General features: G+C 34.5%; 1 protein-coding gene across 6 annotated transcripts in view; it reads left to right on the top strand.

The window, feature by feature from the left end:
* LOC148948392 (PMS1 protein homolog 1-like) overlaps nucleotides 1-15739 on the top strand; it is a 104755-nt gene that overhangs the window by 62733 nt on the left and 26283 nt on the right. For 5 of the 6 annotated variants that reach the window (XM_089093908.1, XM_089093911.1, XM_089093907.1 and 2 more), the window contains 3 exons: nucleotides 865-987; nucleotides 8812-8949; nucleotides 13798-14754. In XM_089093908.1, the coding sequence (XP_088950034.1) occupies nucleotides 865-987; nucleotides 8812-8949; nucleotides 13798-14754 (1218 nt within the window). The remainder of the gene's footprint in view (nucleotides 1-864; nucleotides 988-8811; nucleotides 8950-13797; nucleotides 14755-15739) is intronic. The other variant, XM_089093912.1, reaches the window with a different exon arrangement.

Below are 15739 nucleotides of genomic sequence, written 5' to 3'. Positions count from 1 at the left end.
TTTCAAGGTTGAGGCCTTTGAGTCCTTGTGTCTAAACTCTTAGTACTATATATATATATATATATATATATATATATATATATATATATATATATATATATATATATTACTATAAGTTACTATAAGGGCTACTAGTTTTCATTTACGTGTCGATAACATCCTAGCCTAGTTACCTTTTTTCCCTCTTATTATAATTTTATAATTTATCTTTCTTATTGCAATTATAATTCTTATTTAATTCCTTATTTTTATACCAGCAATACAAACATTCTAGATTCACTTTAGTGACTCTCTCTCTAGGGATTATACCAAAAAGTAAACATTAAAAAATATACACGCAAAAATAAAACATAAATAGCAGTAAGCAAAATCTTTTCCCATAAGACGATAACCATACATTAAACGTAAATGTACTAAAAAAAAATTACTAATTTCAGGTTGGGCTCCCATCTACTTTTTTTATTTGTATATTATTTTATAGGATGATATATTTACTTGTTTAGATGTTTATGATTTATTATTTATATATTTACTAGTCTTATTTATAATCTATATTTATATCCTTAGTGGACAGACCATTAGTACTTAATTACTTTATTCGTTCGTTTTGTTTCTATGTCATGCGTGAGAGTTTTTATATCTATAGTAATTATTATGAATAGTAATCGCTTTAATTGTTTTTTAATTCATTAATTAGTTTTGATTTAATTATGAATGATTTGTTTGTGTACTTACTATTTATGCTTAATTTACAGGTTACTTGCATTTTCTTTAATTTTACTCTTGTATAATTTACTGTAAATTTCATTTTCTTAGTGTATTGGTCATCAGAATTTCATTTATTTATTTAATTTCTATTTTTAGGCATTAGAGGCTTTCATACCAAAGCCAAATTTTCTCCGATTATCAGAAATGACGTTTTCAAGTCCGGATAGAATGTTCTTCTTTGTAAACGATAGACCAGTACGACTTCCAAAAGTTTCAAAGGTATTGCAAATGGCCAAATAGAATAACCTTGTTAAGGTTTCTGATAGGGGGGGGGCTGCTATCTCGCCTCCTACTATCTATATTCATGGCACTGACTGTGCAAGCTGTTGAGCCTGAAAAATAAAGCTGAGCTTTGAGAAAAAGCATGGTCGATGATAGTAATTCCAATTAAAATAATAATGCTGCTTATATTTTTCCCACTTGTTTTTATAATTTTCTTTTTTTCTTGTTTCCTGTCTTAGCTCTATTTATTTTTTATTGTTATTTGACTTTAACTTGCCCTTCCTAATTCCATTTTAAGTTTCCCAATTGGCTCTTTTTGATTTATAATTTTCTAATTGACTTTTATACAATCACACTGCTATTTGTGCCGCTAGTTTCATCGGTAATGTTCCTTCATGATTTAAATTAACAACGTTACTCAGCTCTGGTGCCAGCATGTAATAGAGCGATGTTATAGCGCACAAAATTCAATTCTCTTAAAGAATGTTTATATTACATATTTACTAATGATTGATAGAACAGAAATAGTTTTATATTTATACTAAGTAAAAAAAACGTTGATAAAAAAAAAGTAATAATAATGGTTAAGTTAACTTTAAGGCTCAAACTGGGTTCCTTGGTCTTCCTGATGACTTCAAAGTGGTTTTCGTGGAACCAGAAAATTAACATACATTTTTAATATATTTGCTAATATTTTGATATTATACTTTTATAATTTGAATTTTATATAGTTATACCTTTTCTTATGCATTTACCAATTTTTGAGATGTATTCCAAAAGTAATGCAATTATCATTTTGTAATTTAACTTATTGAACATATCTGGAAAAACAATTAAAATTCTTCGAAGTACAGTCCTTGGGCATCTACTTGTTTTTTCCAGTGACTCTGCCATGACTGGGACGCGCCCTGGAAGTTGTCTACGAGTCATTGCTGGTTGGATCTCTTCTGTGGACGAAAAACGGGTTCCTTTCAGGGCTGCCTTAATCCAAAGGAACAAAAAGAAATCTAATGGGGTAATGTCAGGACTATAGGGAGTGGGGTAGAGTTGGCACCTGACTTTTGGCCAAGAACTCGCATGTTCGTACCCCGCACTATGGCAACTCACATTGTCGTGACGCAATTGCAAGGTAGTGGAGATGTCTTCTCTCACCCTGTGAACTTTTTTCTCGACCTTTCCAGCACATTCAGGTAGTAGGCAGCGTTATCTGTATGTCTTTGAGGAACAAACCCCTTATGGACCCCTCTTTTGCTGTCGAAAAATACAATAATTATTGTTTTTATTTTTGATTTCCTGACTCTTACATGTTTGAGTTTGGGAGACCTGTTGGTATGCCACCAAGAGCTTTGGTGCTTTATTTCCGGTCCAAGCTCAAAATCACAGGTTTCGTCACCAGTGATGAAGTAGTTCAAGTAATTAGGTTTATTTTTATAATGTTATTTTGAGATTTCTATTATACCACCAGGCCCCGTTGCCGTGCCGAAAAGGAAAGATCGGCGGCAGCAGGGAAAAAAATAGCATCAGTGGCGCGCCACTGGGGCGATCATTGCTGACGTAAAATTTTGTGTTTTGATCCGTTTTTCTCAAATCCCAGTTTTAATTTATATCAGACTTGGGCCTATTCACGAGTTAGAAACTTCACGAGTTGCTGGCTGGACGCTGGTTTTCTTCGTTATTCTTTACGAGAAGTAGAAATCTGGTAAAAATAAAAAGGTTTTAGCATTTTAGAACCCTTGCATAATTGTTGAAATGTGTAACAGCAATGTATTCCTAACAGAATTAGTTATCAAAATTAGTAGTATTTTTTTTTTTCATCGAGCAACCGTCAACATCGAGAAGAACTGTCACCATTTACATCACAGCTGGGTTGATAGGAAAATTTTTACCATTAGCTTTTATATCATCAAACATCCAGAAGGGATATGGAAGGTATATCCCCTTTCAATCCAGATTGTTTTGATAATGATGGTTTGTGCTCTTAAATACAGACCAACCAAATGCTTTTTAGCCCATGAAGCTGGTGGCAAATTGCCAAGCTCATCAGAGGTTCTAACTCCAACCCCGTCCCTATCTGCACTTCCATCCTCTCACCCAATGCTTTCAGTAAGCCCTGTGATTTTACAGCCACTGTGAAATAGGACAAAAGTGCTAATTCATGTATGGGTTAGCACTTTTGCTAACCCATACACATACCCCCCCCCCCAAAGAATAAAATATGACAAAACGATAAATAATAATAAAATAAGTGAAATAAATATAAATGAACGAAATAAATTAATTTTTAATAAATTTTACGACCTAACTGAATACCGGAGACGCATAATTCAAAATCATTATTCTATTCTATCTTCTCGTCGCTCTCCTAAAAAAATAAAATAACATTATAAATAGGTAATAACGTGCGTTTCTACTATTAACTGTCTTTGCATTTAAAATAATCACCGTTGTATATCGTTGAAATATTCAAACTAACTTTAGTTGAGAAAAATTAATTTTCCGAGTGGTATAATAGATATAATTTAGTTGAGAAAAATTAATTTGCGGGTGGTATAATAGATATAACTATTGAGATTGTGATTAAGGAGACCTACATTTGTAGTTTCCTTCCCATTCATTTCTGTCGATGTCTGAAATAGGTCCCCCTCCTGTAATTAGACACCTCCTAGTCTGATCCTAATTATTACACCTCCAGTGGTTTTATGACAAATTAATTAAAAAACTTTTTCCACAAAATAAGCTTTTCAAAGAAACGTAAAGAACTCCTTTAAACCTATGTTTTTACTTTTATAACTTTAACAAATCAAATAATATTAAAATTTTGATTAATAAATATCAGTATATGTATATTAAACTGACGATGCACATTCATTTGTATTTTTTTCAGTAAAGTGCAAATTATATTCTGGCTTTCGGAAGGCATAGGGGTTTTGAGCCCTACTCATGTAAATTTCTGCTCGTTTTGAGTTTTACTCGGTTATTTATTGTAATTTCGGTTCGTTTTGGGTTTCATTTATTTATCGATGCTTATTTTTGGTATTTTCACGCTTGGTAGATTATTTGATTTGATTTTTGCTCATTTTTTTTTTTATGGAGTTATTTACTTTTCTTTGAAAATCTTATTTTATGTAAAAAGTTTTTTTAATTAATTTCTGTTCTTTTTATATTTACATAGTATTTTCAGTGAAAAAGAAAACAATAGTTTAAATCTTTTCGTCTTTTTTTAAGACTTTATAGTTTGGCCTGCTATTTGTATGCTGGAGAAAATTTTTCAGCAATTTTTAACAATATACACCCTTTTAAAAATCTGGACACAAATAGTGGTGTTCAATTTAGTTTTATACCTCCTCTAGTTGACCTGAAATAGAAAACTTGATACCATTCGCAAAAAATTCTGTTTTCTTTCTTTGATATGTTGGATACACTTACGCTATTTTGATTTGGTTAAATTTTAAGACCGGAAGTAGCCCCGAAAGTTTGAACATAATACCCTCAGTCGTTCTTGGGATACTGCTGAGATGTCTTATTGGGAATTAGCATTAACAAAGCGCACTTTGATTTAATCTTAAGGCAACATTTTATTTCTAAACATATTGGGCAATTGAGAGGGGGAGCTTGGGAGGGGGATAAGTTGCCATCCAATCACTTTCAACTATTGAAAAGGGCACTAGCCCTTTCTATTTTCAATCGAATGAGTCCTTTTCGAAGTTTCTACGACAACTCCTTCGATACAAAGTGCCCCAGTCTAAAAAAAAAAAAAAAAAAAAAAAAAAAAAAAAAAAAAAAAAAAAAAGGCTACATTGTACCCACATCGTTCTTTACTGTAAAAATGTCAAGCCTTCCAATCACTTTCGATTATTAAAAAGGGCACTAGCCCTTTCAATTTCCAATCGAATGAGCCATTTTTGAGTTTCTACGTCAACGCTTTCTATAGCGTTAGCACTTTATATGCCCCAAGGGAATAACTTACAGCCCTTGCCTTGAGGACTATAGAGGGGGTTGCCATCCTAAAAGACATAATTTCCTCAACTTTACACTACGTTGAACAAAATGGCTATCTCTAAATTTTGATTGGATGTGTTTGGGGAAAAGGTGGGTGTGAAAGGGGGGCTAGTTGCCCCCCAATCACTTTACTATTAAAAAGGGCACTAGCCCTTTGAATTTCCAATCGTATGAGCCATTTTTCAAGTTTCTATGGCTATCTCAAAATGTTGATTGGCTGTGTCTGGATAAATGGCGGGTGCGAGAGGGGGGTTAGTTATCCTCCAATCACTTTCGAGTGTTTAAAAGAGCACAAACCCTTCTAATTTCCAATCGAATGAGCCCTTTTTGAAGTTTCTACAACATCACTATTTATAAAAACCTTATATGCTCCCATGGCATAACTTACAACCCTTGCCCCGAGGACTCTGAGGGGGTTATCATCCTCAAAGACCTAATTTCTAAAACTTTCAACTACGTTTAACAAAACGGCTATCTAAAATTTTGATTGGATGTGTTTGGGGAAAAGGCGGGCGTGAGAGGGGGGATAGTTTCTCTCAAATCGCTTTCGACTATTAAAAAGGGCACTAGCCCTTTGAATTTCTAATCAAATGATCCCTTTTTTAAGTTTCTGTGACAAAGCTTTCAATAAAGACCTTATATGCCCCCGGGACATAACTTACAACCCTTACCCTGAGGGCTGTGGGGGGTGTCATCCTCAAAGATATAATTTCCGGACCTTTCAACTACTTTGAACAAAATGGCTATCTCAAAATTTTGATTGGATGTCTTTGGATAAATGGTGGGCGTGGAAGGGGTGTTAGTTGCCTTCCAATCTTTTTCGATTATTAAAAAGGGCACTAGCCATTTCAGTTTCCAATCAAATGAGCCCTATTTGAAGTTTCAATGACAACGCTTTCTATAAAAACGGTATATTCCCCCAGGGCATAACTTACAACCCTTGTCCGGAGGGCTTTGGGAGGGGGGTTGTCATCCTTAAATACCTAATTTCCAGAATTTTCAACTACGTTGAACAAAATGACTATCTCAAAATTTGATTGGATGTGTTTGGGGAAATGGTGGGCGTGGAAGTGGGGTTAGTTGCCCTCTAGTCACTTTTGACTATTAAAAAGGGCACTAGCCTTTTGAATTTCCAATTGAATGAACCTTTTTTAAATTTTCTACAACAACACTTTCTATAAAAACCTTATATGCCCCCAGGGCATAACTTACAATCCTTGCCCTGAAGGCTCTGGGGGAGTGTCCTCCTCAAAAATATAATTTCTATCTGAAAATCAACTACGCTGAACAAAATTGCTATCTAAAAATTTTGATTGGATATGTTTGGGGAAATGTAGGGCGTGGAAGGGGTGTTAGTTGCCTTCCATTCCTTTCGACTATTAAAAAGGGCACAAGCCAATCTAATTTCCAATCGAATGAGCCCTTTTCGAAGTGTCTGCGACAACTCCATCGATACGAAGTGCCCTGGTCTAAAGAAAAAAAATAAAAAAATAATACATTGTGCCAACATTGTTCTTTACTAAGGCTGCGCGATTGCGCTGCCTATGATAAGGAAACAAATTGATTTTCCTCGATGTTAAATTCAGAATTTAACAATTAGGAACTTGAGAATTTTCAGAACCAACCGTTTCAAGTGACGCTGCTATGTCACGGAATCAAAACCTCAGTGTTTCTAAACACCTGCCTATGGCAAGGATTGAAGAAATATTGATTCTATGCTATACCAAGATGTATTGAAAAAGAGAAGTCCTGTTGTGTAGAACACAACAATAGACGACAATTTCAGTTCTTAGGCAACCATCTTAAAACCCGGTTGACGGTCCAACAATTGTCAAACATGAGCCACATTGCTTTTGGTTTCGCTGATTGAGGGCTGCACGGAGCATCGTTCGCCATGTAACTCTTCCTAGTCCTTGTTAAGAACCATTAACCACTTCGTAACTTGTGAGTAGGACAGAGCAGAGTCCCCGTAAGCCTCTCGAATCATTTTGTTTGTCTCCTCGAGAGAATTTTTTCAGTTTAGCGCAAAACGTAATCGCATTACGGTGCTTGATCGTCGATTTCATTTTTTTCGTGACATGTTCAGCGCGCGAAGGTTCACAATAACTGAAACTTTGTCACTTCTGTAGCTTGAAGAGCACTGAGACCGGTTTCGTGGCCAAGCTTAGCGTCTTACTCACATACTCCAAGTGGTCTGATCCCACTCCAAGCAACAGAAGTGACGTGAGAAATTCAACTGCATTCCTCGAAACAAAACCTGAAAACTTGGAATGGAAAGCGTTCTTTTCATAAAAAAGTGTTGTTGTGAAATATTTTACAATGGCACAGTCCCTGTCCTGATATTTCAAAATTGGCTGCTTTCAAAATAATTATCTACAAGCAATGTGGATGGAGGGTGTGTTTTTCATGGAAATTGTTGCAGTGACTTAGGTCTCACTGGCTCAGTCCTATCTTGAGGTTTCATAAATGTCTAATTTCAAAATAAATTTATAAGTGACGGGGGAGGGGAGAGGTGCAAGGTGTGCTTTTCACAAAAAGTGTTGCAACTATATGTTATAAAATGGCTCAATCCTCTCTGAGGATTCTGATCTGTCTTGGCTTTTCTCTTTCTACAATTAGCCATGTCTTGAGGCAGCCTACTGTAAAATACCTGATAACTTCAATTCTGGATGTTTCAAAATGGCTGCTCTCAAAATTAATCGATTAATGGTGGTCGAAGCTTGAAAGTTTGTTTTTCAGGAAAATTGTCGTAGTTATTTTACACTGGGACATTCCTATCCGGATGTTTCAAGAGTGGGTGCTCTTAAAGTAAACTTTATAAGTGATGGGGTACAAAACGAGTTTTCCATGAAAAGTAGTGTTGCTTATTGAATTATAATGCTACTGTTTTATCCTGATCTTTCAAAATTGATGCTTTGAAATAATTTAAAAATAAATTAGAGATGGTGAATGATTTGACAATTGCACTGGACATATAATATTGAGCCGCGAATATATAGCACCCTAGAATATTTGCGTCTATCCTGACTACCCAATAAGTGTATCTGTGTTTACCCAATAAATCTATCTTTGTATATGTTTTTTTTTTTACTAGCCTAAATTTTTCAGATTAGCCTAGCCATCGCAGTGTGATCTTTGGAAAGACTGAAAACTACGAAATTTGATTATCATTTTAATATTTTAACGATATTCATTGATTCATATCGGTTGCAGAATGAAGGTGTCTCTGGTGCTATGACTGTTATTAGCATTCAGCTGTTTCTTTTTTCCCCTGTTTTTTTGCCTACAAAGGGGAATTTTTCCCCGAATGAGTCAATTTTAACACAATAGGCTAGAGCTCATTCCTCATGGATATGATATTATTTAAATATGGCTGCTATTGTACCTAATTTGTATCTGCTGCAATGAATGAGCTGCCAAATATTGAGCTTCAGCTTTTGTTTTGGCATCGGTTGTTTTGTTTTGTTTTGTTGTTTTTTTTTTTGGGGGGGGGGTATACAAAGTAACTAAGTAGTTCTACTGGGGAAGGTAGAAGGTCAACTATGGTGCATAAGCTCAAGACCCCGTCTCCCTGCCCTTTCCTCTTAAAAAATTCAAACAAATTCAGAACCAAAAAACTACATAATTTTACTGAAACTGTTCCGTAGATGAAGTTTGGCTGCTTTAACTCAAAATTTTTTTTTCATGGGATTTTCCCCCAAAGCGACGTAATATTAAACATAGTATGATTACGGTCTTCTCGCTCCACCTAGATATGGACTCAGAATAGGCCACTACGCCAGCACAATGTTAGCACACTATATAAGGGTTTCTATATTTTAGATGCTACAAAACTACACTAGTACCCATTTAAAAGGTTTAAAGAAGTATCCTGTTGGTGTTGTATCGCTAAATGTGTCACCGTTAGAAATAGACGTTAACTTGGAACCAAGTAAGATGAACGTACTTCTAAAATGTGAAGTGAGTCCTATTTCTCTTACTATTTAGGGTAAACAATCGGTTTCCAGACGAACATTTTGTAGTATTTTAAAGATAAGTAGTTGAGGTTGGTGAATAAATGAATAATGTGAGCTGATTAACCTGTGGTACAGTGGCATCAATTCGTGAATATTTAGAGGAATAAATTTTTGTCAATATCTACGGGGGTGGAGGTAAATGTGTTTTTTTCCAATTTTTCAATGAAAATACTAAAATAAGGTATTTTTTTCAACGAAGATACTCACAGAAATTTATTTTTCAGATTTTTTTTTTTTTGGGGGGGGGGGTAATATAGGGTGCAGAGCCCACCTCCTCCCCCAAAGAACGTCGCTGCTGTGGTAGCTGAGTGGATTGATCTCTGGATGGCATTACAGGGCCCTGGATTCGGTCTCAGCTACTCTAAGGCTGGGCGACATACTTGCTACTTGTCCCTGTAAAAAAGACCCAGCAACTTAAAAGTCAAAATTCATTTACACCGTTTGCGCCACCAACAGTTCTTTAACCTTATTCTATTTTATGGGATCTTGACTCATTCTACTCTATAGGAGATGACTCATTTTGTAATCCAAAATATGTCTTCTTTTTATATTGTTTTAGTTTAAACAGTCGCTTCTCGGACTAATTTTCTGTAATATTCGGATATCTTTGTTGATTCCTGATACCTGCCTCAACTACTTTCTTTAAAATATTAAAACATTTTGTCTGTTATAGCTATTGTTTACCTTTCAGTGATTTTTACACTAATCATTTGATATGAAATTAAAACAAAAATGATACCCGATTAAAGGGGACAGTACTCTACTGACAGTTTTAAAATTAAATTCCAGTAATGTCGGGGTCACTTTCTGGTCCCTATTTTATATTTTGGAAGGTTAGGGTGTTTGATACAGGGCACAGCTGGATATACATGCAATTAATAATGGAACCTTTTTTTGTTCAAAATTACTCTTTTAAAAGTATGTAAACTGAAGACTAACCATCTCGGCTGGCCTTTCATTCAAATTAGGCAGCTACTACGACTACTAATACTAATACTGAACTCAACAACTTGCTAATGATGCTACCTAGGTAAATGAAGCTAATATATAATAAGAAGATAATAAATTTCCAGAGTCATTGATGGTATCGACAATTAGTTGCTTTGTATTTTTTTATTGGAAGAGCTTTTAAGCCAGTCGTCCAGCTTTGTTGCAGCTGAGTTCCAGTTTGGACCCTAGATCAATTTGCTACGCTACCGCAGTAGTGGCGTGAAGTGAAAATAATCATCCTATTGATTCCAAACTACTGGATGAACTTCATCTGTCTTTTTTTCTTTTTTTTCTGTTTTTTTTCTTTCGCTTTTCTTTTTTCTTCTGTATCTGACCAAGAACTATATCAAGTCTAAAAAAAGGAATTTCCAGGAAAGCTATGGTCCCCAAGTGTTTTCCCATTCGTTCTGAAGCAAAAGGAAAAGAACTATGAATTTTTAGCGCTTGTATAGAGTTTGTCTGTAAGGTGTAGGGCTTGAAGTTTCAAAATTTGTCATAAGACTTTTTTTTTTTTTTATAAAGCCTAAATATTTTATATTTGACGTTGATTCAAAGTATGTATTCTTATCAAAATTTTGGGCTTACCATTAGAAGAAGCTTATATAGAAAAAAAATGTAAACCCCCTTTTTTTACTTAGTATTATCTTTCAAAATATTCAAATCCATCTCGGCTGGGCCTTCCGTTCAAAATTGGGAACTACTGCTACTCCTACTACTGGGAACTCAGAAACTTACTAAAGATGCTACTTTGTAAGTGAAGCTAATATTAAAAAAAAGATAAAGACCCTCCATAGCCATTGATGGTGCTTAGGGTGTTAGCAATCGTCGATTTTTTGGTTACCAGGTCTTTTTTTTACAGAAAGGTTTAGTAGCCCTGTAGCCGAACTTTGCGGCAGATGGGATCAAACTTCGGGCTCTATATTGCCATGCAGAGATTAATCCACTGCACTAGCGCAGGATATTGAAGCTAATAGGCAATGAGAGTAATCATGCTTTTGCTTCAAAATTTCTGGACTTCAAAGTCAGTACAAGAAAAGATATCTACCAAGTATATAGAATTCAAACTTCGTTTTTTAGGGGGCGGGAGCTAAAAACTTGGAGAGCCAATATTTTTCAGATAAGAAAAATCTGCTTTGAGACATCCAAGCTTGGATAACAGGTACTAGCATAACTAGAATATTAATACTCTATATTATTGCATAACTAGAATATTCCAAGCATAACCAATATTGCTATCATAACTATTTTTGTTATTGTTATTATTATTGTTTTTATTATTATTATTATTGGTATTGTAAAGGAAACGGCTTGCATTCATTGCATCGAGTTTGGATGTTTCCAAATAATAGTGCTATGAAATAAAAAGAAAAAAAATTATGCGGTTCTAATATTTTATGCATCGAGTCTTGACATTTTACAAGAATATTCCCCTTAGGAAAAAAATGTTTTATTGTTTCTTTAGACGAAAAATAAAAACAAAATAAGCATAGTATGAATTCAGTTGGGTTAGTAGTCAAGTTTGAATTGCATTGACTTCGAGATTATGTATCTTTACCAAAAAGAACGTTTTGTGTCGAAGTTAATATGTTTATGTGTTAACTAGCGGGAAAATACTTAATTTTTGTGCTGTGTCTAGATAAATGCCTATTATTAAGTCTAGAGTTGTCAGTTAGAAACAAAATGTATTAGACAGTAAAAGTTCGAAAAAATATCAGTCTAATGCACGCACTATCAAAAACTTCATGAAGTTTTTTTTCATTAAAAATTGAAATCCTGATTTTAAGATACAAATGTCTATGTAAGTTTTCACTTAACCGATTAAAATAATCACATATCATTTTCACTGTCCTCGGTACCTAAAAGGCTTATTTATCGGGATTTAAAGTTCATATTCCATCATTTGGTATGTTCTGAGACGTACTAGGAAATTAAACATAAAATCAAGGAGAATAAGCCTTTAAACCCCCTTAATCCTTCATTTTTTCAAATGTGAATATGCATTTTCTTTATGTTTCTTCAACGCAGTGGTGGATCCAGGGGGGCGCCCCCCTCCCCCTAGAGTAGTCTAAAGTAGTGTAATTTACTTAATTAACTCAAGTTTGCGTTAACTAAACTTGCTCCTAACGCAAGTTTATCTGATCAATCTATTTTGCGCCCTCCCCCCCTATTTTTTTTCGGATCAACCTATTTTGTGCCCCCCCCCCAAAAAAAATCCTGGATCCGCCCCTGCTTCAACGTTGGGGCACTTTTGTGTAAGAAGTACAACTTTCTGGGTTTTAAAGGATTATGGGTTAAGAAAGCACGACTTTCTGGCTTTTAAGGGATTACGGGTTAGGAACTAGGTTTTTGTTTATTTTTGAGAAACAATTTGCATTAGATTGCATTTATTTGAAAATTTGGGATGTTCCTGAAACTCTTTCATGTATAAATTTCTTCTAAGCAGTAAAACCCACATTAAAACGGGTCGTTACATTTTTAAGCCTTAAAAAAAGAAGTCTTTTCAATGTGCTGAGATTCAAAATAAGTGAAATCACATTTTTTTTCTTGTTTATTGAGAGTTTCGAAACTTAAAATTGAAAAGCCTTTCTATAAACTTAGAATATTCACGATTCGTATATTATTATTTTGGACCCGAAAAATAGAAAAAAACACCTAGATAGTGCAGCTGTTCAAAATGACAATTTTTTTTTACGCAGCTTAGTTAGAAATGCTAATCTCTAGATTTACAGACAGTATTTTTGACACAGTATTTTTGAAGCAACAGTGATTCAGGAACTTGTAAAAATGAAAGTATTTATTTTAATTAATTTTTATTTCGAAAATCTATACTTGTGCTCTTTAATCTACTAAATATCTTGAAGTGAAGATAATGCTCAATTGAATGAATGAATCTTATTACCCATCTTTAAAAGTACAATTACTATAAAGAATGCAGTTAAGAAAAATGAAAAGTAAACAGCAGACACAACTAATCAACAAACAACTTAAAGTAATACATCAGTACATCATTGTTTTACTATGTGCTCTATACAACTATATCAACTATGTCACTATGCACATAAAAAATGACAAGTTTTACGAACTGCTGACTATTGTTTTGTGAATATTATGCGCGGGATCTAAAGACTTTTGGAACTTCTCCCTCCTGATCGAGATCAAAGCTAAAGGATCGGGGAGCTCGTAACCGTATTGACAAACATGTTTTTATTTTGAAAATAATTTAATAAATACAGTTACTTCTTACATTGCTCAGCAAATTTTTTTTTTAATGAAAACTACTAATTATAATCTAGAAAATAAAAAGTAACCATGTTGGGTTTTAGGATGATGTTCTTCGATCTTTGAAGACGCTTCTCGGTGAAATAAGTGTCACTGCAGAAGTGAGAGTCAAAAGGCCGAAATAATCTACGTTAGTACAGATATTTAATATCATAATTTTCCTCTTAAGTGTATTTGGATGAAATTGCGATTAAAGTACCATGAAATTACCATTTAAAAGTGATTTGACATTAAAACGTTATAACCTGGAAGTGCAGTCTTTATTACATTCTGGACTTACCACTCAAAATAGATATGTATGATAACGAAATTGCAGACAGAAAATATCTGTCACTATAGAAGTGACACTTACATGCTCTTTTGTTTTTGGCACAGTATTAGATATCTAGATTGAGATAAATCTAGTCAATGTAAGTTGCATTAAACTTGCTAACATGGACTTAGGACCTTGCATTGATTCCTTATATTTGCCATTAAACGGCTAAAATTTAGAAAATAAAAAGTAATCATCTATTATTTTTAGGAGGAAGTTCTCCGGTCTTTGAAGACGCTTCTCGATGAAGTACCTGCCACTGCAGAAGTGACACTCAAAAAGCCGGAAATAATTGACCTTAATACGGCAGCTCGATTAGCCCTGCGGTCCTCTCAAGCATATACGGGTGAAAATGAGCCTATGTCAAACACACCAAGGAAGAACACCCATAATAAGAAAGATAATCACATAGGTAATGAGCGGATAGATAGCTCATTGCATTTCAAGAAAGTTGAATATAATGCTAGTAACAATGAGAAATTGCGAAAGAAAGACCTGATAGATCTAACAGGTCTTACCAGTTCAGAGTGCGGTATCAATGCTAGCAATTCCTCTGTTTCTTCTTCCAATAAAGGTTGTACTCGCAGCAACTTCAAAAATGTTAATTTTTTAAGTTCGTTTGAGCCAATAAATTGCTCCAAACCCAAGACCTTTGATGCTATTTCTGGCAGTAATCAATTTCTACCTAGTCTAAATACCAACGGAATGGTCAATGAATTACGCGAAAGTCAATCGAACTTTCTTGGAAATGGAGATTTCTCTAATGCTGGACCACTATTTCTAGAAAATTTTGTTTCTATGAATTCCAGTGCTCCTTTTGATGGTTACACAAACAGAGAGCTCCTTCAAAATTTTGAAAATGAATTGACTAATCAAAATGCAAGCAATCTGTTTTTAAATGGTGAAGAAGATATATATCCTAAAGGAAGGCTTCATTTTCCTGCCAACACAGATTTTTCTTCAGACGACACGGTTTCGGCTCCTCCGCCACCTGACATAAGAAATTGGAACAATACTTCTTTTGTCCCAATTAGTGCAGTTTCAACTAATCAACGGCTAACAGATTGGAATAAAGCTGCTGTTAGTGTAAATGGCTCAGCATCAGGACATCAAGTACATGGCGCAAGGGATTGGAGCAGGGGTAATTCTCTTGGAGGAGCAGTTAAGGTAAATTTTCATCTTCATAATGTTAATTGTTTATTATTAGTGTTGGGTGTATATTCTTTATTTTGCGGTGTTTATGCGGGAGTGGTTGTTTCTTAGGAATTAAACTCGAAAAAAGTAAATCTGTAAAAACCAACCATAATTAAGAATTACTTAATTTCTTCAGTGAATTTGAGACGATGCTGATAAGAAGAAGTTTACTGCAAATTCTCCTTCTATGTCATTGTAGTTAATGTCTTAAACATAATAATATCTATGTCTTAAACATATATTAAAACATATAATGTCTATAAAGCATATAAAAACATATTATGTCTATAAAACATATAATGTCTATGTCTTAAACATATATCGTCGTGTCCAAAACAAAAAGGGCGTATCTTACATTTAGATTATTTTCTAGAAAAACTAAAACAGGATTTTAAAACCTTCTTGGGAACAATTTGTTGTTCAAGGATTTAAATAAGAGGCAATTTTAAAATTAAAGCGTGTAGTTGAATAATATGGTCTCATTTTTATCATCGCGCAAAACCAGGGTAAGTTGTCTTTGAACCAAAGGTGCCTTAAAATTTGTATCCAAATAATGGCTGATATCCCTAACATTCATTGGCGCCCATAAGCTGAATTTTAGGTGGGGGGGGGCTTAGCTTGTCTAATCGGTATTTCCAATCCTGTATAATAGAAATCTCAAAACAAAAATATAAGGCAGCATCATTCAGCCATGGGGGGGGCGAAGCCCCCCTCTGCCTCTCCCCCCCCCATATGGGCGCCCATGCCAACATTTATAATGGGTCTCTGCAAGTACACACAGTAAATACCCTCGATAAAATTCTGTGACTACCATGACTTGTTTTTCTTATTCGTTTATTTAAAAAGCTATCGTAGCACTCGAAAATGAACACGAAATTGCGCTACTTTTTACAATTATAAAGAAAACACAAAAAAACGTCACTTGTCAAGTATGCTAACGAAATAGAGCGCCAAGGAG

This window comes from Artemia sp. Qi Xiang Cuo, chromosome 9 (genome assembly GCF_049724085.1).
Source record: "Artemia sp. Qi Xiang Cuo chromosome 9, ASM4972408v1, whole genome shotgun sequence".
NCBI classification, from domain to species: Eukaryota; Metazoa; Arthropoda; class Branchiopoda; order Anostraca; family Artemiidae; genus Artemia; species Artemia sp. Qi Xiang Cuo.
The sequence above is the reverse complement of the archived record's forward strand: the minus strand, read 5'-3'. Positions and strand labels throughout refer to the sequence as shown.